Source organism: Macadamia integrifolia, chromosome 13 (assembly GCF_013358625.1).
Source record: "Macadamia integrifolia cultivar HAES 741 chromosome 13, SCU_Mint_v3, whole genome shotgun sequence".
Taxonomy (NCBI): domain Eukaryota; kingdom Viridiplantae; phylum Streptophyta; class Magnoliopsida; order Proteales; family Proteaceae; genus Macadamia; species Macadamia integrifolia.
In genome coordinates, this window is record NC_056569.1 from 8226005 (window position 1) to 8253585 (window position 27581).

Below are 27581 nucleotides of genomic sequence, written 5' to 3' on the forward strand. Positions count from 1 at the left end.
AGCTGTGTACATCTTCTGGCCTCTTTCCTCCATATGGGTTTCACTTTAAGGTGGATTCCATAGATTTCAAATCTCAATATGAAATTATGAATGTGACTCCAACTCAATAGTCATACACCACAACTGAGAAGTGAGAAATGAGGTTGTATTTTAGGATATTTATTTTATAGGACAACCCATGAGCAATAGGAATCATTGGGGATTAAGTAAATCCTTTTAAAATCAAACTAATGGATCAAAATAAATTTTAAACCTACTTATCTTGTAATTAGCTTTTCGTCCAATGGATCTTGGTTTTCTTCATCTATAGGATCTTGGAAATTTCCCCTATAAAAAGATAATAGAATTATCTAGAAATTGATGCCGTAGGTGAACTGATGAAGAAAGATGTGCATAATTAAGGTCTTATCCCATGCATGGCCTTGAATAAAGCCTATTGGAGGACAAGTATCCATCTAACTGGATCCATTTAGTTGAGATTTTACCTGGTGTTGTGCTTCTTTTCTTTTTACCCCTAATGCCATAACACCATTAAAAAAACAAGATTTGTGTAATAGGTAAAAGAATGATTTCATTCAAAGACCCAAATATTGGGAAGAGAAGGTATACGGCCTATTCACATGTCAAGTTTCAACCCTAATAATGTTTTTACGAAAAAAGAAAAAGAGAAGCCAGAGACCAAGGTCAAATCAACTTTGTTGAAAACAAATGAACACCTCAAAACATAGGGAAAATGCCAACTGAGTTTAGACCCAAAATTTGATACATTTGGCACATGACAAATATGGAGGTTGCCTATATTCACTATTGTCAGAAATCAGTTATTCTTCCATATGACATAAACTAGGTGATTCATCAAGTAATACTACCTAAATGGGGCACCAACAGAACCTTTTGCCTCGAAATTAGTGGACTTTCTACCCATAGAACATATATAACCTTTTTTTTTTGGGTAAAAGAACACATCCAACCAAGATCAGTGAAAAATATTCCCTTTAAAAAGATTTTAGGGCGGCTACCTATAAAGACAGCAACATGATTTCTGCATTCAAATCCAACTGGAGACAACAATAGTTGGTACAGCTCACTAAAAACATCCAAGAATTTGGGGCTGCTCAGATCATGTTCGGTACATAACACTCACAAGATCATTGTTGTGGCTGATGAGACAATAGCCAATGAAACAAAATGTCCAAGGCAAAAAACAAATCATTGTTGCATAGACAAGATCTATTCTATGCCCAAAACTCACCATTCAATCATCATAACAATGTCTGAGATGACTCCATCCACGCTGAGCTCCTTACACTGACGAGATCCATGCTGAGAAGAGCATCATTTGATTTTCAAAATAACATCTGAGATGACTTTGTCCATGTCTAGTGCCTTCATCTTTGTGAATGGACGAGTCATATTCTGAAAGCAAACATCAGGGAAATAAAAATTTGAACCAATCTTCAATAGAAATGGTTATGATAACATACCCTGAGCGAGTGAAGAGTAAAACTCAACTACATAAACTACAGATTAAAAGCCTTCTCCCCCTCCTTTAGCCAAGAACCTCACTCCACATTAAGAAAATAAAGGACAACTAAAATACCAAGTAAGCTCAGGTATGTTCCTCTTTGTGCTTTCAAATGCATCACCCTATTGTTCAAGTGAGGAAGGACATGACAATTATCAACGGTATCTTATTCCAATTTGAACTGCCTTGCAGTGTCTATATCTCTGCCACAGTAACCTTGTTGATCTTCATTAATCTATTGAACATCATTTCATCCACCATGATCAATAACAGAAAAATCAAGGCCTCATTTGTTCATTCTATAATGAAGTAGTGTAGAAAACCTAAGATCTGTAACCAGTAACTTGAGAGGAGAGAGAAGAGAAATTGAGGGAGAAGAAGAGAAGCGAGACTGCAAGGAGAGGAGTAGCCGATGTGTTATGGCAGTCTCCCTCCATCATATATTTATAATAAGTGGAACCAAGTACAACCATAGGTGTAGGAAAGACAATCCTAGTCTAACTCTAATTTAGGAAACTAAAGATCTAGTCTAACTAGGAAAGTAAACAACCTAATCTAACTTGAAAAGGAAATATGATAACCATGCCACATTGGGACAAACCCCCAACTCGTGACACATATCTCAACCTGTAAGGTTAAAATACTCACGGAGTCCACCATACACAATGAGTCTATTGATACAATAATTCCTCAAACCTACTAAAATTCTGGCATAAATAGGGTTCACTCTATTCGTCTTCATCTTTGCAAGAATTACATGCTCCTAATCTCTTGATGCAGATAAGAGAGATGGATTCTGCTGCTGGTGTGAAGAGAAATAAAAATGAGAGGAGAAAGAGCATAGTTGTCATGGCATCTAGGCGACCCAAGGCATTGGAGGGGGCCTGGATGCAAAAAGACACCAACAAGGTGCCAAAGGAGTTGCCTAGGCAACAACTATGAGAGATCCCAGGCTGAGGGAAAAGGGGGAAAGCAAAATTTGTTGGGGAAAAAGAGCAAGAAAGGAGAGGCACCGACCACCACTTCAATTTCAAACTACTAATCCATCCATTCAATAGATCATGGGAGAGGTTATTAAGCCTTCGCAATGCTTTGTAATGCTAGAAGTAGAAATAAAAAATATTAAAAAGAACTCCTAAACCTGCCAACTGATTAAACGATGAAGTGGCATTCCTAAATTACCGGAAGCATTAAAGGAACTAACCCAACTAAAAAAGGAAACCTCTTTTACGTGGGCTGAGGATGAAATTCCTAAACTAATAAGGATACTAAAGAATTAACTTATAATACATCTGAAATTTATAATTCTTTTTCCAATCCACCTAGAAAGCTTTACCAATACTAGAATAAAGAAACGAATCCTTAACAACTAGTCAAAAACTAGTAGGTAAAGATGATGTTGGGGGTACGATGTCTTGTATTCTGTCGCTAGCATAAGTGGGCTAATTTCGAAGGGCCGTTAAGAGGCTGAACGCCTCGAGGCCCAGAGGAATCAGCCCACCTTGCATGTTATCTTCGTATTTGGCAGGGCCTCGACAAATTGGGAGATTCGGGGGCGGTAGTCCTTGGGGAATTTCTTTTAGGGCTAGATGGGTATTTTGGTGAAGTTCCTATATATGGTTTCACTATATATTTGTAGCGAGGGTTCTTTCTTGGTAAGAAAATTGAGAGAGGTGAAGGATGAGCAGCTGCAACTTATTCTCCATTGATAATGAAGCAGATCTCATCTCACCGTGGACATAGGCGATCTTTCCGGACCACGTAAAACTTGTGTACATTGTGTGATTGCATGTTTGAGATTTCCATTCTTTTCTACAGCGTTTTAGGTTGTTTTCTATAGAGGATTCCTGAAATTCAGGAACTCTATAACGACAAGATATAAAACTCCCTAAAATGAGTCCCAAGAGTTGTGTGAAGATAAAGTTCCTGGAAATCAGGAATTATGGAACTTCAGACAACAAAAAGTTTTCAAACTAGCTCCACAATAACTTATTTCTAGGAGAACCAGATCTAAACCAATTTTTGAACTACAGGGGTTGGTTGAACCAGATGAACAAACAAGCTAATCTTGCATTATTCCCCCTTGTTTAAAAAATTCGCCCTCAAGTTTTGTATAGCATGATCTCCAATGCATAACGGTCGAGGAGTTGCCTAGGTGTCCAGGTGGCTTTGGCTGGACTGGCACCTTGGGTGCCTTGGCGACTCCTAGGTGCCTTGCTGGTGTCGCCTAAAACTTTTCCCCTCAACCGCCTTGATTTGCTTAGGCGATATGACAACTATGAGATCAACATCCTTCCTCGACCCTACAAAATCATTGATCAAACCACGATCAAACAGGGTACAAAATCAGTGAAAAGTTTGTTGTTGAAGATCCAAGTTAGAATCATAAAATCAATTGAAACAATTTTAAGGCTCCTCCACAAGTTAATCTTCAACGATCATTGGTACTACCTCATCCTCCATCATTGGCAAATCGTCTTTGTTGGCCAATTGGAGCATTCTAGGGTTGTGCGGTCATTTTTGGCAACATGTTTGGTCATATTGGTTGTGGCAATAGCTACTGGTGAGTTGGAAAAGCTAGTATGGTCAAATAAACTAAACAGTGTTAGGAGGAATATGGTCATTTGGTAGGATTCAAAGGCACTTGGACATGTGGAATGCATTTTGACAGTGTACAAAGTGCTTACATAGCATTTGGCAAAGGCTTGAAGCAGCAGGTGAAGGCCTTGTATATAAAAATCCGTAATTTCATAGGTTCACGCAGTGGCAGCATGTTCGGAGCTAATCTGAGAAGGCTTAATGATATATCTGCGCGGAGAAATATATATGAAAAATGTATTCGGCGGAGTCCCCTATCCAAACGCCGCTAGAATCGCATCATTTTGATATTGGACGAAGAAGTTATGGCAATTCTCATTTGGTACACCAAAACAGAGTGAATTGGGAGTGTTTGAGAATTTGGGGAAGCTACTGTGCGTTTTTCATGCAGGTATGATTGCAATCCAGTAGCTTACTTTTCTCTTGACGTTTTTCATTCTTTGGCCAAATCAAAATTCGAGGCAAAAGCCTTAAAAAATTGCAAGATTTTGTTTCAATACGTTTGTGAGGCCCTGGGTTCAACCTATGCATGCTCAAACATACACTGGATCACTAATTGAGCGGTTGAGATTAAGCCACGTCGTCAAATGCCAGATAAGAGGTTCCGATGGAGGTGCGCATGAAGGCATGGAACACAGAAGCTTGAGATTCCATCACGAGCGTTCTATGTGGTCGTGCATATTAAATCTCGTACACAAGAGCAACATGGAATCATCCACGTATGATATCGCTACTATATGAGTATGGTACACCTCAAAGAATATTTCATTTCAGAGGATATCATTTAACCCGCTAATACATGACGTGATCTCATCAATCCAATGGCCAGAATCTCACCTACCTTTTTAAAGGCGACTTGACGGTCCAGAAGCGAGTCGCCCCCATTAGTGACAATGCAAAACAGAATGCCGCAGCCCGTGATAGACTACATGTCACAAAATAAGCACGAAAATCACTAAAATGCCCCTGATCGATAGGGTTTCAGTAAAACTGGGATATCTCCCTCATTTTAAAGTGAAACTGAGTTCCGCAAAGTGCTGTGCACTCCAGAGAACAATAGGAACATCCATGTGCAAACAAACTTCGAATATTTTGATTCCAAAAAGCATCGTGCACGAAAAACTATGAAAGATCAATCTATAGAGCTGTGTTGAACATCGGAGTGTGCGCACGTTGTGTTAACAACAACAACAACAAAGCCTTATCACAACTTAATGGGGTCGGCTACATGGATCCAAGGACAGAGAAAAAGATACAAAATATTAACGACGTAGAACACAACTAGATGGTATCTGCTACCCAGATCATGGCCCTCCAATCCACTCTCATCTGCTCTACCTCGCACTGATCTTCCTCCACTGCCTTGTCCGTTGTCTGTCTTCCTTCATTCGCTGCCTCTCGTTGCCTTTCTCAATCCCATCTGCTAGCAATCTTCACTGCTCTGGTTGAACTACTTGACACTTTTGTGCTCTCGTCTTCTTGGCAAATTTGAAACTAGTTTCAAAGCGGGATCCTTGGCCCACTCTCTTCGAACCTTGTCAATGATTGAACTTAAAGATACACTTTATTCGATGCCATACTTGGAGCAAGGCCTAATCAGTGCATATCTTTCATCACTTCTATGACCATTTTTGGCTTACTCGTAGCTCTTTTACATCCTTCTATATTAGATCACTCTTCCTTATGGGTACATATGCAATTCAAGTAATCCGCAATTCCAAATCCCAATTTTTATTCTAGGTTGTTGTTTCATGTCGAGAAACCTAGGGTTGATCTAATGAGTGGGATTTAAATTTTTATTGATTTAAAATTGTAAACCTAGTAACTGGGGCTTGTCTAGGGTTTGGGATTATTGCCCTTGTCTGAGTTGCATCTCAGATTGAAGTAGGGACAAATGTTGCTGGACTGTTGTAGCAATTGAAAAAGTTTGAGCATTGGGGAAAAATGAAACCCTAATAGGTTATCCTCTGTGGAGTAAGCAAGTTGACCGAACCACGTATACCTAGTGTACTATGCATGTTTTACTTACAATTACATATTAGAGTGTGTGTAATTTGCAAACCAGGTATGCACTATTTGGTAGACTTTGCCACTTTGTGGCAACAAGGTAAAAGTGCATACGTTGTGTGTGTGATTGCTAAAATTGGTTAGCACCATCCAATTGGTGTTTGTTTGAAGAGCTCATCTTTTTTTTTTTCCTCTCTAAATGATCATAATATATTAAAAATGAGAAAAAAACAATACAAAAAACAAGACCAAGACATTTCCCCACCTTTGTCATGGCCATTAGTAAGGAGAATGCCAAGACCCACAAATAAAACTCCAATAATCAAAAGAAGCGAAACTTAAGTCTAAATCTAGGTCTACCCTGTGCATCCATCTCGACTGCCTGGACCGAAAGGGGCCATATCGCAACCGGATCTAAACTTCGAAGACGAGCCGCTGACTTGGCAAGGAAATCAGCCAATTGTCTTCACGTAAACAATGAGAGATTTTCCACTCAATATTTCCCAGGAATCTTTGAAGAGACATCCATTGCTGACCAACGAACCAAGGTACAATACCCTTTAATAGCATCACGACCACCGACAAGGAGTCACACCTTACCCCAATCCCCGACAGATGAAGAGCTCTAGCTCTTTCTAGCCCCAACATTAAAGCCTAGAACTCCGCTTCAAAGTTAGTTGAAACTCTAGGATATACTCTGAAGGGAGAGATAATTCTAGCACTTGCATCTCTAAAAACTCCTCCCGTCCTTGCCTTCCCAGGGTTACCCAGACAATAGCCATCGACATTAATTTAACCCACCCAGGTAGAGGCGCACACCAAAAAATTTCCACCATATCTCTCATCTTACTTGGAGGGACAAGAATGGAAAAATTCCTAGAACAAAGAAGAGTTCTTTTTTTTTTAGTAATAGTTGTCATTGATAGAGCGTTTTGATGGGAAATTGCTAAGTTGGTTAGAGTCCTGGTCCACCATGCCAGAAGTCGCGAGTTCGAACCCCTCCTAGTGGAAGAAGTCGCCTTCATTTCTTTCCTACTAGATAAAAAACAGGATCAAGATAATACCCATACACCACGCCTCCTTGAGTTCTATGACTCTCGCTTTGGAAACCCACCACTTATATAAATCCTGAAAAGCGGTAAAACTTGGCTGTTAGGCAACCCCGAAATAACCAATAAATGTAGACCAAAGTTCTTTGCAATTTACAAAGAGATGAAACATGGACTCTTCCTCCTACATACACAACTCACATCTCGAGGGAAACAAATACGTTTTCACCTTGTCATCACAAGAAACTTTCCCATGCATAATCTTCCAACTAAAAATAGAATGAGGTGGCTGCATGTGCACTTTCCAAACAATTCTTGACCAGCCCTCCTTATTGTTAGACTTCCTAGGATCTTCCCGTGCGGAGTTAATGGAGAAATTTCCCAGAGTTGAAAGCGACCAGCTGCAGACATACACACCGTGGGACAATGGGATAGGAAAATCGCCAATTAAGGATAACACCTCCTTCATGAAGGTAAAAGCAACCTATGGGAAAATCAATTTACCATCTTGAATAAAGGCATCCACCCTAATCAAATGGTTCGTGAAAAAAATTAAAGAGGAAGGTTTCATTTTTCCGCCAAAGTAAATGGCCCCAACCATCGATCATGCCAAAACAAAATACTCCTATCATTACCAACTGACCATCTTTTATTTTCTGAAATAAAATCCCAAACCCTCCTAAGACCAGGAAGAATCGAGGATGACAAATACCCATTCAATAGAGAACTGTCCCTATTCACCATACTCTCTCGCATAAAATGGGACATAGATGAATCTTCATGCTTCACCTACCACACCAGTTTGGGAAGGCAAGCACTGTTAACACCACTCAAACAACGAATGCCCAAGCCACCTTCTGCCTTAGGCTTACACACATCCTCCCACTTCACTTTTTTTTTTTTTTGCAGTGTCAATCTCCCCCTAACAAGATAAAGCATTTGCATTTCCTATGAGGGGCAACACTTGCAAAGAAAAGCTTGCTCTTCTCCAAACTCATTTTTTTACCATAGAATTTTTATACTTCACAATAAATGATTTCAAAGATTTAACATACCTTGTTACAACATTCATAAAAAATGAAAATATCACCAACAAATAGCAGATGACTAGGGACACCCACTCCTTGCGGCTCAAGAAGAGATTTCAGAGCCCCTTCCTATAACATGCCCTTGATCCCCCTATGGAGAACTTCTTCAGCTAAGATAAAAATGATAGGAGCAATCGGGTTACCTTGACGAAGACCCTTTTCACACCAAAATACCCAACGAGACCATTATTTAACAGAATTGAGATTTTAGAGATGACTAGAATTTGGTGAATCCACCCTATCCATCTATCCAAAAAGCCAAACTTCTTCAGAAATGTAAAAAAAAAAATCCAAGAAAGGGAATCATATGCCTTCTGCACATCCAGCTTGAGACCCATACCCCCCTCCCCACACTGAAGTATGAATAACATTAGCCAACTCCGAGGCAAGACCAATATTAGAAGGTATAATTTTACTTTTCTGAAATGCCCCTTGCTCTTTAGAAATCAACTTGGGCAACATAGGAGTTAACCGAGAGGCCATCACTTTGGACAAGACTTTGCAGAAGACATTGGCCATGAATATAGGCCAAAATTTATCATGTGACCTCTACCTTAGGGATTAGAGTAATAAAGCTATTATTAACCACCTTTGAAATTCTCCCTGAACCAAAGAAACTTTTAAAAGCTCTACAAAAATCAGCACCCACCATGCTCCAACACCTCTTGAAAAAGCTCCCTGGAAGCCATCAGGACCAGGGAGGAGTTATCTAGATTCATGTCCAAAACCACATTTTTAATCTCCTCATTTGAAGGGATGGCCGCCAACGCTTTACATACCGATTCTGAAAGCATTTCAAGAATGCAGTCAAGCAACTCCTCATGATCAACCAACGAAGAAACTCTGAAAGTTTTCATAATAATTTGAAACATAGGAGGCCATAAGGCTCTGCTCGGATATTACCTGCCCATCATCCCTCTTTAAGGAACGAATCATGTTCTTAGCACGCCTAATCTTGACAAACAGATGGAAAAACTAAGAATTACGGTCTCCATTTTTCATCCACTTAACTCTTGCCTTTTCAGCCCATAACTTCTCATGAGTCTCCACAGCTTTCAGAAGACGAGATTTGGAATTTGCTTATTTAGCAAAAAGGTCATCACTCATGCCTAGCCTCTCTATGGACTCTTGCACATCATCCACACCTCAACCTTGGCAGCTACCAATTCCGCATCTGGGTTGGGAAAATCCATTCTCGCTCAGACACGAAGGATCGGTTTCAGCCTCTTTAACTTTTAAGAAAGGAAAAATATCGAACAACCCCTAACTTCCACATCCCAAGCCCCTTTTACAACTCCCTCGAACTTCTCGTGGTCCATCTAGAATTGATGCAACCTGAAAGGGGCGTTGACAGACTTAGGGATTCCCTCTGATGTTACCAAGAGAGGAGCATGATCAGAAAATGATCGCTGCAAACTTTGAGCACAACCCATAAATTAATCATTCCAACCCTCGTTGTAGAAGCTACGGTCCAACATTACAGCCACATTTCCCCATCAATGATTATTAGTCCAAGTAAACTTTTTACCCTAGGACGGAAGATCAATCAGATTGCATAAATCCACCATAGCCTGAAAACCCGCTGAAGAGCCCAAATTAAAGCGAGCAAGGTCAGCCAGCCCTTTGGAGCAAAGTCCTCTGGTTCAAATGTCATATCCCTCGCCATAGTTTTACCGCTTGGCAAGTTCTCACCAACTGCCTCCCCACATAGTCTTTCCTCCTCCACCGCCACATTCAAGTCTCCCCTTCTTGCTACCTTTGCTGGAGAGGAACTGAGGATGTGGACCATCTCTCTTTCTCTTGCTTCTTCTCCTCTACCATTTGGAAGAAAGTAATTTCTCGTTGTTGGCCTGGTAGTAGAAGAGTTCTCCATTTCAATAGGGAATGGATCTGGATAGACATGACCTTCCAAGGCCCCACCATTTGTGATACTGTTGGGAAGCTCACTTTTGTGCCACCATCAACCACCTTTGGATAGAGAGGAATCTTCATAGATGGACGTCCAACTCCCGCTCCTTTGATGGGATTTGGAAGGCCATGTCCTTCGAAGTCTCCACCATTCAGCCCCGCATGGTCCTAGACTCCACTCGGAATAGACACATAATCTATTCCTGGAACCTCCCTTCTTCTATTCTCAACCCCCTCCCCTTGAGGGATTGTATCCATTAGTGTTAGTCTTCCCTTTTTGTTCGGGTTAGTCCCTTTGGCGGGCCATGTGCCTCTCCCCCCCTTTCTTTTCATTTGTATATTTTTCTTCTTGGGCTAATATAATTTTTATTCATCCAAAAAAAAAAAAAGTGACTTGGACCACACTTCTCATGAGAGAGGAGTGGCATTAAAATCCCCTACTACACACCACGACAACCCCATGGAAGACTAGCTTGCTAAATCATTTGAAGAGCTCACCAATGTTGCGAACAATAGGTGTATTGCAAAAAGCTTTTGGAGACACTGATTCACCCCCTCTCAATGTCAACCTGAGAACGTCGATCTTCTTGCTCTTCCAACCATTGCTCATTGACTGAGATAAGTTTATCAAAGGAGGTTCTCATACCATTGGATGTGACAACAATTGATACTCAAAAATTTGACGGCTAACTTAAAGTTGTGCAAGAGAACTTTCGAAAGGCTGAAGCGAATCTTGAAGAGAAAGATCCATGGTATCTACGGCTAGGCTTGGCCCTAATACCAAGTTGATGCAGATAGGAGAGAGGGTCTTCCTGGTGGTGGGAAGAGAGACAGATAAGGAGAGAATGCAAGATGAGCAAAAAGGGATAAAGCCCAATTCATTTGGGGGGAAGAGAGGAGAGAGAAAGAAGAGGCACCAACCTCCATTTTACTTTCTAAATACTTCTAATCCATTCATTCAATCAAATCATCAGGGAGGCCATTCAGCCTTATATTGCTTTATAATGCTGAAAACATAAATGAAAAAGAATTAAAAAAAAGACTCCTATCCCTCCTAACTGATTGGGATCAAGCAATAAAGGAACTAACCCAACTAAAAAAGGAAAACTACTCTTACATGGGCTGAGATGGAGTTCCCTAAGCTAATAAGAAAAAAAAAAAAAAAAAAAAAAAAAAATTATATATATATATAACAATATAAATCTAGAATTTATAATTTTTATTACGGTTCACCTAGACAACTTTATCAATAATAAATTAAAGAAAACAAAAAGAAGTACTCAGTGCACGAGGCTCCCGCCATTGTAGGGTCTAAGGAGGTATGCAGCCTTACCCTAGCTTTGTGAAGAGGCTGTTTTGACTCGAACCTCCAACCACTAGGTTGCAATAGAGCAACCTATCATTGCATTGAGGTTACAACTTCTAGGTAGAGTGATACAATCCCGGGTTACAAAACCCTTAGATTTGGATCACTATGGGCTGAACAAAGTGATAAAGAACTCACAATAGTATTATCAATGGCAATTAACATAAATATCAGCATAGTCTAAGAGCTTTTAAAAGACGTGAACAGGATCTCGGACTTGAAAGTAATTAAATAAACCTCCTCTTCATAAAATCTACCTTTACACCCAAAGGGAGCATAATTCCACATCCAAGCCAACTTCACATCCTAAGGAAGGAAGAATGCTCACCTCCTCTAAGGGATGACAATGGGTGTCACTTTACCCACCCTACACTACCCTACCCTACCCTGATTTGGACAATAAGGGTAAGAATTTGTTACCCAATAAGAATATGGTAATTGTAGCAAAATGGGGAGCGTAAAGGATATGGGCGGGGGCTAACCCTCCTTGTTTACCCATCCGGGTAGGGACAGTGGTTTCATATATACTATAGATTTAATGCATATATTAACCCATAGCCAAGTCCACATAATAGTAACCATTTTTACCCAAGTAATATATCTTCTATACATATCACAAGACAGTTCTTTTGGGAGATTTTCACTACCTAATGAACTACACATCAATGGAACTTCAGAATTCGAAGGCACTTCGTAAAGACATCTACTTATCGGTTCCCCCTAACTGTCATTAATGTGAGCAATAGTAAGCAAATATTTGAAGAACTCACAATTACAACTAAAAAATTTAACCTGAACCGGCTCCTCCTGATTGCTATTAACTGGACCCTTTTCTCCCATCTTCTCCAATCTCTCCCAAGTAAGCCCTATCCCAACATGCAAGCACCCTCATCCTCACCATCATCAACACCCACAAAAAAGAGAAACTGCATTTGTCTATCACCATGGTGCATTTCCAGCAATTTAATATTTTTCTTTTACTTTACAGAATAAACAAGAGGCATTTAAAAGAATATACAAGACAAACGACTAGAATGGAAGCAGGGCAAACTGATCAGGTTAGGGTTATTAAAGAGGCAGAGGGTAGGCAGCTGAGATCTGCCCATTACACTAGCCCATCAGGCCCAAAGCCCATGGCTGAGCCAAACCCATTTAATATTTAGCTTATCATGGCAAACCTGAGAACAACCCATTTGTTAGTCATGATGCTTTGGGTTCATTTGTCTGGGCTAGTGGACCAGTCTTGGAATTTCCACCTTCCAACATACTTGTGACAAATGAGTAGTTTCTTCTCTTCCAGATAGAAATTTATAACAAATGTTGATTGAGGTTTACCAAAAGTGAAACAAACTTCTCTCCACCTTCCTCCCGTATCTCAAAGCATCCCCTTCTCGGCTGAAAAGTTAAAAACACATCAATTTTAATGAGAAATAAAGAGGGGGAGGTACCCCACAAACAGCTCCAAAAGCAATTTCAAGACAATTCATGAATGAGAAATGGATTCATCATACTTAATACTGAATGGAAATCACATTGTAATAGAAGCATTGTAGGATTCATATGTATATTTACAAAGTCAAAAACACTATATTTCCGTGCAAAAAGTGAAAATCTATATGAGACTGAATACAAGCATTAATGCAGCACAAAAAGAAACATCACTCATTTTCCAAGACAATTGTTGCGTGTTCATATACATTGTTGTGGCCCTTAACAGCTCAAACTTTTGGGATAAGTGGTTGTAACATAATATCAGAGCCAAAATGTCGGGTGTTTGATCCCTAGCAAGTGCAAATTATTCGAGTTATATGCATAGTTGTCACGACGTCATGGCGACCCAAGGCGGTGGAGGGGTGGCTAATCGATTTGGCGATGGATAGCCAGCTATGGCGTTGCCATGGCAATCAAATCACTCATTTTTTTTTTTTTTTTTTCGCCTATTTTCTCAAAGTTATTTAGTATGTTACAATATATACCTTATGAAATAAAAAATCATTATTAAGCAACATCAAGTCATCAAAAATCAACATGACTTATTGACATTTAGAGAAATGCTTTTGTTCTATAATAAGAGCTCTTTCCGCCTGCACAGTGGTGCGGGTTCGAGTCTTGAGCCTCTCCGTAAAGGGGGTAAGGCTGTCTACCTATATACCCTCCCAGAACCCTGCTTAAGCGCGAGAAGCCTTTGTGCACTGGGTAACGACATTTTTTTTTTTTCTAATAAAGTTTGATTGGTAAAATGATTTTATTTTTACATGAGACTTGTTGCATTAGGTATAACAAAAAACTAGCTTTCCAACAAGTCTAAGATTACTTAAATCTGAGTTGTTATGATAAAGTTATTTTCCATTTAAACTTATTTTAAAGTGTGCGAATGCTGTTAAATCGCCTACATGGAAATAATTTTATAGACATCAAAACAAAATATTATTTCACAGGACTTTTTTTTTTTTAGCAATGTTTTACCATGATAAAATTTATAAAATTTTCAGAATTGGGAAAAACCCTAGCATATGAAATTTGAAAATCGCCCTACAACAAATAATCCAATTTTTGTTCTTGAACCGGGGGGTTAACTTTTTATCCTTTGGGAATTTGATTTTTAAACTATTTTCATTGGATTCAAATAGGGTGTATTTGCTTATTTATGAATAATATCTTAAGTAATTTCATTTACTTAAATGAAATTTGGCATAAATAAATGCCAAAACATAAGGAAGCATATAGTGCAATAAGGCGACAATCGCCTAGGCCCTAGGGAAACCGCCTGGACGCCTAGGCGACGCCTTGACAACTATGGTTATATGTTGTTGTGTCCCTACGTGTTTTGCCTCCTTGGTGCCAGTGATGGTGTCATGTACATAGTCATGTTTTTGTGCATGTGGGCCTGCATACGCAAGAAGGGTATTGTTGTGTTTGTACATTCTTTTGTACATAACAGCTGAAGCTTTTGGAATAAGTGGGTGTAACAATAACAATTGAGTGAACCTCAAATGGTAGTTGATTTAATTTGCAGTTAACTTCTTTTTTCTTTTCTTATCTTTTTTTTTCTTTTATTTTTTTTGTGTGTGTGGGGGGGGGGGTTCAGACTGTCAGATTTGGATTTCCAAATCAAGTTTTTATCCAATTAAACATCTATTAATTTGACATAAAGATCAAAATTCCAGGCTTCCCTTCTTTTCACTTCCTCATATGGCATTACACTGGTTATCCAATAATCCCTTTCATTGGTTCTATAGTGGAAGGGTTGGCCCTTCTCTTGTCTTTCAGAATTGCAATTGATGTTAAAGTTTGAACTAATGATGATGCAGATAAAGTTCAACTTATGCTAGGATTCTTTAGCAAATCTACCAATATTCCTACTATTCACATAACAAGTTCCCTTTAGTTGAACAAAGAACCATAAAGATAAGGGAGCTTACTCTAACCACAAAATCCACTAGTTTCATTTACTTTGGAGTTTCTAGCATTCTGAAAAAACTGATAAAGATTCTTACGTACCAATTCCTTTTTTTTCACTTTTGAGTATCTACTTTAGTGAACGTGCATATCCTATTCCTTGTTACAGATAAATCCCAAATGTGAGTGATTTGTTGCTTCCATTATCTCCTCTTGCTGAAGAGTGAAGAGAAGAGTCATTTTGGCATGACATTTTAACCAATCACAAATCTTTGATCCTTTTAGGATAGCATAAAAATTCATAGCATAAACTGTAAGTTTCTCAAAGTTCTAACCTGTGACATATCAATTCCAATTGTTGTGCTAAGGTTTGGTGCATAGGTGAGTGCATTTTGTTTAATTTGCAGGCTTCTTTATCAAATCAAACAGACTACAACAATGCATAACATGCCAACTAGATTCCTGACTCTGTCAAATTTTTTGCCATAGCTGGTAATACATATGATATGACAAACTGTGACATTACTGTCAAATGAGTCAATATACATAGGCAATAGAAAAGGCCTGTGCAACTCTCAAAACAGATGAAACTACTTTTCAACAAAAAATATGACCAACCCAACCAAATAAACATACCTTCTCTGGATTGACTTTCACTATGATACCAGGTACACCTTTCTCTAAGCCACCCTTAACCTGTTCCGCCCTTTTCTTGAATGATTGACATTGTTTGCTAAGGAAGAATAAATGCTAACATGAGTTTAGAATTTAAACAAGTATATTGAAAGTACTCTTGCTTATGACATGAAACAGGAAAACCTTGAAGCTAAATAGCAACCAGACAAGGTGAGCATTATTAAACTTTTAAAGGACAAATCTCCCAAGTAATAAAATTTATAGGGAAGAAGTACCGATTAAAATTACAGTAAATCAGAGCTTCAAAGAAATCAAATTTATGGCGAATAAGTACCAATTAAAATAACAGCAAATCAAAGCAACTGATCTGAAACATCTAAAAAATAAGGGACAGCATGGACAACAGTTAGCCATCCCAAGAGTTCAAGGCATCCATCCCTTTAAACACCGAGTTTGGGCCATTAGATTAGGTATGGCTTGAATAGGCAACAGCCAAATGGCTTCAGTACCACAATGTCATATCCTTTTTGAAACCTATTTGATTACCTGTTTAAAGACATAGATGTCTCCTGATACCTCTAGAGGTTTTTTTCTGGCTTCAACAAGTATCTTCTATTCTTTGCATACCTGATCATCTTGGAGGATTTCCTCACAGGAGTATTAATTGCCGATCTTGGTGGAGAAGTGATACAGATACATCACCAAAAGTGGCTTGTTTGCTTAGAAATAAATCTAGGGTTGGGTTGTATACATGTTGGGCCTTTGGTCCATGAGGCTTTCAGTGCAAGACACTTTCATGGGCCGAAACTATGGGTATAAAGGTTGCCAATGGGATTGCTTTTATTAGGGCTTAGTTTCTTATACTTGGTTTATTTTTAAGTTATTTTGGGTTCGTTAAATTGAACCGGTTCTATGAGGTTCAATTTAAGTTGTCTTTAATTATTTATTTCATTTTCCAGAGTCCACAATTCATTCCTTATTTCAGTTTCCTAATCAGTTTAGGTTACCTTATTAGTTAAGGATTGGGTTAGGCCTTTCATTTTAACTGTTTGAGTCTATTTTTGGGCCTTCTATATAAGTTTTTAAGGGGCCTAGCAATGTACACGAAAATTGATTAATGAAAAGCTTTTGCTGCTCCTCTCTTCATGTTGTGAGGAAATCCCTTGCATTTAATCAAGATCTCTTATGTTTGATCAAGGAAACCCTTTTGTACGATCACATAGGTTGGTGTTTGATCCAATTGAACCACCTTGCAATGTGATGCCCGGGTGTTATTTTTGTTATTATTATTCCATCATCTTCTTCATTCATTAACAAGTACTCTTCTATTTTCCAGCAACTAGAACCTTTGTTTCCAGAATTTGCATGTTACATGTTTTTTTTAAGATTAAACAATCCAGCCATTAGAATCTGTTCAAATTTATTGAGTTTCAAGATTCATGATTGAAGAACTCGATTCAAATTTCAGACTTATCTGACCAGACTTTTTGTCAGTTATTTGTGATTTCCTAAACTACCCTTTTTTTCCCCATTAACTCACTGGTTTTTCACCTGAATCGATTCTGGATTTGTGCATTCTGTTTCGTTCTTATTATCTAACGCTAATACAGAATGAAGTGTCTGATCTTAACCTTATTACTGTTTTCAAAAATTACTTGTTTAATGATTATTTTACCCCTGATCTACTGTAAAACTTGCTGATTTCTGGTTCTGTTTCATTCCTATTTCAGAATCTGTTAGCTCATATTTAAGAGCTGAGTTAGTATAGATACACTTTTTGCTGTTTTGAAATTCTGTTTCTAACCTAAATACCCCTAGTCCTATTTGCTATTCTATTCTTGAGGCTCTCTTTCGTATGGTTTAAATTTATGGTTATCTGACAGATAAACATAAATAGAGGTGTTTGGTATGATTTATGACCCCTATGTTTCATCACAATAAATCAATGTACTAATAAATTAGTAAATAGGTTAAGAGGTGTCTATGATTTAATACCATAAACTCATTATAGTTGTTTATGCAGGTAATATTAATGAACATGTGCAGAATTGCTACTTAAGTAGGAGTAAAATGGTAAATTGAACGAAAATTAGAACTAAGCCTCTCTCTTAACAAATATTATATTCTATAATATGTAATATATAATATAATATAAAAGGAAGGCTTTTGTTTAATAATATTAGGACCGAATTTTCCTAAGGCCATTGTGAATTGAAATCCATTCACCGCGGCGCCTAAGATGGGTGTTGGGCGTATCAAGAGGGTATTTTGGATACTATAAAACTATAGATCTGTGAACCTTAGGATTGTGGGTGAACTGTCCTGTACGGGTGAAGTAAAACTTTCTCCTACATAATTATATATTACATGATTAATAATGTAATATATAATATATTCTCCATTTAGGCATACCAAACCTATTTTTCATTATATAGTCTATTATATCTAATAGTAAACAAACAATTACTGTTTATAGCCCATAACATATTATCATCATTGATTATTCATAAATAGCTGATAAATATAAATATAAACTACGCAAAAAAGCCTGTGAATTATTCTTGGAATCAAAGATCTTGTCTATTAGCTACTGTTTTGAGTCTTTCAATTTCAGTACCATATTAAGAGGGGTGATGAGATTCCCACTCTGGGCTGAGCTATTGCAAGAAGAAAGCCCAACCCAAGTAGGGCCATCGATACACTTAAGTCAATCCACTGAAGTGTTTAACTTAATTTAGTCATTAGTTAATTAAGGCCCATTAGGCCCATCGATTTAAGTTCAATAAGACCCATAAGTGGCCATCGATTTATGTATCAAGGCTTGTAAGTGGCTATTAGTTAATAGCTAGTTACTTATCTAGTTTGACTAGCTTTCTAATGTTAGTCCTAGTAACAGTACAACTCCTAGTTAGAGTATGACTGCTATTATTGTAACTTCTGCCCTCTATTTAAAGAGGAGCTCCTGTACTCAGAAAATAAGAATTGAATGAATAAAGAATTGCAGTTTATTGCTTCTAAACAACTGAGATAGCTGTGGGTGAGATGCCCGGGCTGAGATAGCCAATCCCACCCACGACTTTCTTGTCTTCTTCTTTCTTTCTTTACTTTAAGTTATTGTTACTAGTCATTTTTTGCTCTCATCATCAGCCAAAGAATATTCAGATCTGTTAGAACCTTCTAGAACCAGAATCGATCAGCAAGGAAGCCCAAGTCTTGAAGACCAATCGATCTCTCTCATCTCCCAAATCTGAGATCTGTTCAACCAGCCCTTTTAAGGGTCTGTTCTAGGCCACTAGAGGATCACTCGATCCTGATTTAAAGCATATCCAAGAAGATCTGCTGTGGTTCTTGGAAAAGCCCTCTATTTCTCTCTCTAATGTCTGAAATCAAGAAACTGCGTATCTTCTACACCAGCCGACAGAATCCACTCATCTTTGGAGGTTTTCTTCTATACCCTAGGGTCTACCTTCGACCCAAATTTGGGCCCCATCTGAGTCCCACAACTCCAGCCGTAGGGTTCTCTCCATAACCCTAGCCACAGGACACTCTCTCTCCTGGGGTTTGGTTCTTTGCTGGTTTTTCTTACTACTTTATTTCTGGTCCTTTATTCCACTGTTTCCCTATTGTTACTTCTATCAAGGCTAGTTAGAAGGATCTATCTGATTTGTTTGGGCTGTAATACATTGGGAGTAGTTGCCTTGTGTATCTACTTCTACATTAGAGTCCACAGTAGCAAAAGTTTCGGAAAACTAAAGACTAAATTTCATAAATTTATGTGCCTGAAATGGTTGGCTATGCAGATATTATAGGCTCTCAAAATCCGACTCCTAACAGGACAAAGAGACAGTTGGGATAGGATAGGATAAACAGGCTCGTTTCCTACCTAAGCCAAACTTGGAATCCACCAACCGCAAGACTGAATCCACAGTAGCAAAAATTAAAATGAAGATTAGATTTCATAAATTCGTGTCTGAATGGCTGGCCACATAGATATATACAAGGTTCAACATATCGGGTTTCGACCTGGTTTCGACACTTGGGGAAACAAAAATTTTGGTGGAAATCTATGAAATTCGAGGAAACCACGGAAATTTTCCCGGTTTGGTGGAAACTTTGGTTCGAATTCCAAAATGTGTTTTTTTTGCCTATTTTTTGTGTACGTCCTATTTTAGACATTTCTAACTTATTCACATAATTAGTTTCATGGAAAGAACACCTAAAGTCATACTTGTGGTGTTGACTAAAGTTTGCTAATGTGCGTTGAGTCGTTGACTGAAACTATACTACATAAATACATGTATAAGTTACTTACTAAAAATGTGAAATACATTATTAAAAGTTTAAACCAAACAAAACATAATGTAAATGATCCAAAATAAATAATAACATAATTGCGAGTTATCTTTAAAGTCTCAAGTCTTAAGTCTCAACAGTCAACACTAAACATCCAACAGTCAACACTCAACACTAAATAGTCAATTCCACGTAAAGTGTTTAGGCGGTTCCAATCCACGAGCTACAGGCAATTGCAGATGCTGTATCCGCTCCTTTGAATGCAACACATATGAGTCCCATGACTAGTCCGTCACTGCCCATCTATAAGACGAATCATCAACATCAGCTAGGTATCCCAGCTAAAGGAATGTCTCAGTCACAGTGATAGGATGTGGATGTGGCACACAAGGTTGGGATGGATACCCAAAGATACTGTCAACGAAAGATGACCCACCAGCTGAACTACCCTCCTGTCCAAATGAAATAGAAGATCCACCATATTGTCCATACCCACCACCATATCCAAATGAATCGATGCTCTCGAAGGATGGTACACAAGGTTTGGGGAAGATGGGATTTACCTTTTTGGTCCAAGCTCCCTTCCCTAGGTAGATTTGCTATGAATGTGCAAGATCCAAGCTTATAATGAATATTTGATGGCACAAGGGATAAATATTGAGTGTTTTCCTAAGTTTTCCACTTTATAGAGAAGAAATATGGGAGAGGACCAAAATTTTGAAATAAGAAGGTTTGGTTTCCTATTTAAAAATGTTTTATAAAGGTTGACCAATTGGTCCGCTTGAAAATTCCCACATTTCAACCCGATACTGGTGGAAACCAATGACTTTTAAAGTCAAATGGTATTTGGTATCAGAGTCTTGCGATACCATCGAAATGTGGAAAATTTCGACAGTATCAGTGGAAGCCTTGAACCATGGATATAAATACACTCAAAATCTGATTCCTAAAATGACTAGATACAACCTAAACCACTAGTAATCAAACTCAACTTTAATTAAGCTAGCTATTTAATCAGCCAATAAAAGATTTAGAATTCCCATTCTAACTAGGACTCAAAATTTTACCAAAAAAACTTCAACTAACTAATAAAGTAAATCCTGTATTTGTAATTCTTACCATATTTTAGGCCATTCAAGTGACCTATTACAATGAAAACCCACAGAAACATAGGCCCAACATGCCCTAGGCTTATTTCCATTTCAACATTCAATTCTTAATGATGAACCAATTTGGTAGTGCGGACATTATTATTCATGATATTGATCCAATCAAAGATCGGGATGAAATTTATCCATTGACTTTACATATCCGCATAAAGCCACCAAAATCTGCCTGTGTATTGGCATGCATCATTTTATTTTTTATCCATTGATTTTCAGACTTTATTTTGTTACAAGGCAAACTCTGTTTGGGTTGCACTTGCACACTTTGGGGACCGCGAGTTCTACATTCCACAAATTTTGGGTCCCATTTGATCTGCCTCGTGGCAGAAACTTGGGCCAGATGGCCAGTCTCGAGAAACTTGGCCCAACTTAATATTATATTTGTACGTTTGGGGTTAGCATACAGTTTCCATTTTGATTATATGCTTCTTTTCTTTATAATTATTATTGTTTTGAATAGTAAACTCAAAGACCAAAGAGGTAATTACCAGAACATTCAACATTTACTCAAAATCCAATGATCATGATACATTGTTGGTTCAAGGAAGAGCCAATCCCACCCAACCTGTGTGATATGGATTGACATTGAATCAAGGATTTAAGAATTGGTGGTATAAACCAAGTAGTTTCAAACTTATTGAAATGAACTACCCAACCTGTAGAACACAGCACAGATCAAATGGAAGAATAAATATTCTTAAAACCATGAATCAAATGGGACGATCTCATCTGTTCTAAACAGCGGACCATTTTTTGGCAATAGAGATTTTCTAGATAAAAGATGGGCTGATTAATTTATAGAAACAATTCAATGTTTTAGAGAAGACAATTCAGTGTTCCACGTATGAACACAACTTGGTTCTTTGGTGAGCCATGCTGTCCCTGCACAAATCAAATCTTCTCGAACAAAGGCACAATGACCCTGAGTTTGGACTGGAATTTTGATTAAATTGAGGAGTGGGCCTATTTATTTCTGGCTTTTGGACTACTAATTACGAGGGTCAACTTGACTCTCTCAATTTTGTTTTTCATTATTAAGAAAATGTAACAAAGTTAGAACATGAGATCGTTTTATGGTAATAGTAATTAATGACTCTTGTTTCAAGATCAACCTATTCACTCGTTTAGACAATTTTTATCCTTGTTCACTGACAAATCAACTAATTAAGGCCTGATTTGGTATGATTTCTATTTCAATTTCATAGGTTATTTCTATTTCTGAAATTGGTTTGATTTGTGCACCTTATTTCAGTGAAATAGAAATTCTGAAATAGCTGAGGATTGTTTCAATTTGAAATTGATATTGATTTGACTCTTGCTCTTTAATGAGCACACGGTTAATCTGATGGGCAAAGCAGTTATTTTATGTTGAAAATAAAGCACCACCATTCTTCTTCTCCTAATAGTTACACCACCACCATGCCCTCACCACCCCCTGCCTCGGCCTCCGCCTCGATCCCCCCGACTACCCTATCCCGATGAAATATAGAGAATCTATTATCAAAAATTGAACTACAAAATGGATTTCTTATTCTTGAAAATTTTCAGATTGATGCAATCAAAACAATTTCGATCAAAAATCTATTTGTTGACTATTTAACGAAACCCATCCGAAATTGAATACATGCCAAATCTGGCCTAAACTCATATTTCAATCATCAATTCGATCATATAGGTAGCAAACACCTACAAAGAGATTGCTTGGATTTATTAACTGTTTATTCCTTAAACTCTGAAGGATGCTTCTGTTTGTAACCAAACAGAATTTGTACCTAGATTTTTCTCCCCCCATACAATGATGTGGCAATATAATAGGACGGCTAATGACGTGATTTCGCCACTCGATGGGTTTCTTATTCTTGAAATATTTCAGATTGATGCAATCAAAACAATTTCAACCAAAATCTATTTGTTGACTTGTTAATGAAACCCATCTGAAATTGAAATACATACCAAATCTGGCCTAAACTCATATTTCAATCATCAATTCGATCTCATTGGTGGCAAACACCTACAAAGAGATTGCTTGGATTAAGTTATTGTTTATTCCTTAAACTCTAAAGGATACCTTTGTTTGTAACAAAACAGAATTTGTAACCAGATTTTTTTGCCCTCCATACAATGATGTGGTGATATAATAGGAGGGCTAATGATGTTATTTCACAACTCAGAAGAGAGGATCTCACCGTGAGACCCAACAAGAGTGGGACGGGAGCTATAGGGGAGAGCTATGTGGCCGGGGCGGAGGTGGGGGCGGGGGAAGGGCAATGGAGGGAGAGGGAGAAGCAAAGGGCAGATCAGGGGCAGGCCAAGGAGAGGAAAGGGAAGTCTTCAATGTGCTCGGCCGATGGAATTTGATGGCCATGCACATCAAGTTTATGGTGGCAGAGAACAATGATAGGAAGTTGGAAAGAATTTTCTTGAGCATGTCTCTACCTACAAAAGGCGGGAAGCAGGGAGATGTAGGCAGGGGAGGGGAAAGAGAAGTCTTCCATGTGCTTGGCCAATGGCATCTGATGGTTGTGATGGTCGCACATCTCGTTGATGGTTGTAGATAAGGATGTCGAGAAGTTGGGAAGAATCCTTGAGCATGTCTCTACCCACTAAGGTGGGGGGCTCTTGGAGCTCAACATTAGTGGAATCAATCTCCCTACATCGTCTTCGTCTTCCCGATCTCTTGTGTAGCAGCAACTATAAAGGGGAAATGAAGCTTTGCCTCTTCCCTCTCCTCTCTCCCTCATCCAACCAACAACAATGACCATTGCTATCGAAGACCTTTGTCAATTGTGTGGCCTTGAATGATAGGGCGAGGGCAAGGGCGAGGGCGAGGGCGAGGGCCAAGGACAAGGCTGGAAAATTGTAGGCGAGGGCAAGGGTGAGGGAAACAGTATGGCCAGGGGAGTAGAGGGGAGGGAAGGGGAGGGGAGGAGAGGGGTGGGGTGGGGAAATTGCAAGGGCATGGGGGGTGGGTAGGGTCAAGGAAGCGAGATGTGGTAGGCAACAGAGGGAGGGAGGGAGGGAGATTATTAGGTGGGGAGGGGGAGCTATAAATGGAGAGTAAGGGGGGAAGGAGAAAAAAAAAATCCTAGTTAAAAAGGAAAGTTTGAATACAAGCAAGGGTAAAAAAGGAAAGAAAAAATTGGTTATAACAATCTGTTGTAACCGCCTTGGTTACAAACAGATTTTCCCGTCTCTAAAATCCTACTTTTTAATTCTAATTCTTTTTTTTTTTTTTGGCGGGGGGGATCGAACCAAAATAGGACATTATTTGTTATTATTATTAATTAAGGGCAAGAGAACGCTACCCACCTGGGCAGCCACTGTGCCAGTGTGTCACAAGTTGGCATCTTCAGCACATGGGGCTAGGGAGCATCACATTCTTTTCGTGCCCACCTGTGCCGAGGTGTAGACACACACAAGCTGGTAGGTAGCTTTCTTTTTCCCATTAATTAATTCTCCATTTGCCAGGTCTAAACTTGTAAACTCCAATGCAGAAACTAAAGCCACTTTATGGAAAATTTATTACCTTGCAACTCCTTTTCCTGCACATAAAACTATTCATATATCCTAACATCCCAAATTATTGCAGCACACAACTGGCATCTTGGTTAAACAACAGATAATAATGTAATATCTCACAGCATTCAGTTTCATTATCACTGTTTAATTCCTGTATGGATATTCATCAAAGTTCTTGTTTATGCATCAGCATCTCTACTTCCCGATTGAACAGTTGCCAGGTTCACAACAGGAGGAGCTGGAAGATTCACACTCATACAGAAGAATAGCAACAAGAAAAATAGATGAATAATAAAGAGATAGCAGGCTAAGAAATAAATATTAAACATAATTATATGAAACTAAAGCTACAACAGGGCTTTAAAGATGCTACCAGATAACCAAATATATTACAATCATAGAGGGGAAACCAAGCAAAAAAAATCCAAAAGCCAATTACATATGGCATGCAAACCTCTATTACAGCTCAGCAAACTCATCTCCATTATAAAATTGCAAAATAATTCTTCCATTATAATATAACGCAGCTTATATTCAGCCCAAAGTTATCTCTCACCATTCACTATTAACTAGAACTACTAAAATATTATAATAAATAACCAATCCAGAGTCCACTATAAGCAATTGAATCATGAATTTCTATAAACTAGAGTAAATTATGACATTGAAAAAAAAATTCTTATGTAAATATTAAATTGCTACAACAAATTATAAATTTTATTTACTTAAGAAAAACTCCATTATATAAATAGTCTTTTGCTTTCCTTTTCTTAGAGAGCAATCTAGTGCTTCACAGTTCAATCTCAAACTGTACTGGTATCTATAAAACACGCCAAGCCAATATTCAATGCTCCTTACATTGAGGAAGGGTGCAAATTTTCTAATCACCAACTGGAATGGTATATTACCTCAAGTAGTACAGAGTTTTCAAATTTTCTTTTACAAGGTTCTGTCATCATATAGGCAATTAGGAAAGGAAGTATCACTTACCAGCAAGTAAAAATAATTCAGTTAAGTGTTTAAAAATAATTTAGGAAGTGAAGTATATAGCATGCTTTACTTAAGCAATAATGAACCAATATTTTCAACAATTGTCAATGTACTAACAGAGATATACAGTCTCCATTCACCCTTTGACCTGAGTGAATCCCTATAGAGCCTGTGTTACCTGTCGCATAACCTGTTGAACATCTAATTGAAACCATCCCACATGTTTAAGGTCCATTGTAACAAATAAATGTTGCATAACCTGATGAATATCTAATTGAAACCATCCCACATGTTTAAGGTCCATTGTAACAAATAAATGTCGCATAACCTGTTGAATATCTAATTGAAACCATCCCACATGTTAAGGTCCATTGTAACAAATATATGCAGAAATTGTAGTTTAAAACGGATAACCTATGCGAAGTCTTTGCAGGAACTGACTTTTAAACCAAGGGTTCACATCAATTACTATATTCTAAATTGGAATTGGATTCCTCCCATGATTCCCCAACCTCCAATTCTCAACCCACATTTTCAATAAATCAACAAATAAAAAATAAAATAAAATAAATTCCCAGAGGCAACCTTTCAGCTTATTAGAAACCCATCTTCCATCCCACCCAACACTCTGCAAAGCGATCAAGGGTGAAACTTTTTTTTTTTTTTTTCATCCCCCTCTCCCTCACCGAAGGGTGTGGGTAGCCTTCCTTCCTAGTTCCAAATCTGTAAAAACTACAACTATTATCAAGAATATACATATCACATGAAAACAACTTTCCACCATTTTTCTTTCAAAACACATCAAGACACTATTCGTCTTCACCCGACGAATGCATGCTTCTTCATCAACCAATTTATATAACAAATTTCAAAGATCCCATTAGTCTAACCAACCATCCCCAGACAAGAACACGAATGATTAGAGGGAGTGTTTCTTTGCAAAGAAAACAGAGAAGGTGTCATATTCACAACCCTACCATACAGGGATAGCGAGGAAGAAGAGCTTATGCTCACTAGCGAAACTCATATAATAAAAAGATAAAATTACATGAAAACAACTATCATTTTACCTCCACATCACATCTAGTTAAAAGTAACCTAATCAACAAATGAAAAACAACAACTTCTTCCTCGCGAACTCATCTAACAAACTCCAAAGACCCATTAGCCTAGCCATGTAATAGATACCAAATAGAAGTTAAAAGAACACCATCATCAAACAAAGAAACCAAACGATCAGAAACAGAGACTGGAAGCAAACAAAAGATAGATAAAACCAAGAGATTGCATCCACTTGAAACCCCACAAAGAAAAGATACTAATCGAATAGAGGATGTTACCAGTGCTCAATAATAATCGTTTTCGAGCCAGAAATCTCCTCCAACGGAGTATCTGTTACTTCTGAACCTTGATTCTCTTCACTCTCCGTAACTGACACCTTCTTCGCTTTCTTCTCTCGTTTCTTCGGCTTCTCATCTGGTAAAACCACAGGTACTGAAGCCTCTACTCCCATAGCAGAAGCCTTTCCCGAGCTCCTCGTTACCCGGCGATTCACCGGGGCCGCTGTTGGTGATGGTGCCGCAGAATTTGACTGCTCAGTCTCTTGAGATTTTCGCTTCCTCGCCATCGATTCACTTGATTCTCTCTCTTTCTCTCTCTAGACTCGGTTTCTTCTGCAAGCCTCACGAAGCTGGGAATGTTGTTACGGACAAAGCAAATGAATCGTTTGTTCCTTGCGAGATATTTATGACATTAAAACTCAGTTTAATTCCGGTTTTGGCATCCACCATTTTCCCGCTCTTTTGCTCTTCTGCCATATCCGGCCGGGCGGTTTAGCTTGAAATAACTTTTTATGAGTGCGGTATGTGAAGGATAATGTGGCCTGCTGATTGGGACACATGGGATATTATAGCCATTCGATTTATTGGCTTTGACGAAGGTTGACCGTCTCTTGTCCATGCAGATGACTAAGCGTGGGAGCAAGAAATGAAAAGCGACAGCAGCTAAGGAAATCCTACCTTGTGATTCCATTCCCCT

The 27581-nt window shown here is 38.4% G+C and overlaps 1 protein-coding gene across 1 annotated transcript; it reads right to left on the bottom strand.

Moving 5' to 3' along the window:
- Positions 1-1024: 1024 nt before the first annotated feature.
- On the bottom strand, positions 1025-27331 carry LOC122059690. The gene is made up of 4 exons (XM_042622659.1): positions 26885-27331; positions 15577-15673; positions 12877-12936; positions 1025-1416 (listed from the first exon to the last, which is right to left on the bottom strand). Exons 1-4 carry the CDS (start codon positions 27169-27171, stop codon positions 1336-1338), a joined length of 525 nt encoding a protein of 174 aa, XP_042478593.1. The 5' UTR covers positions 27172-27331; the 3' UTR covers positions 1025-1335.
- Positions 27332-27581: the final 250 nt, after the last annotated feature.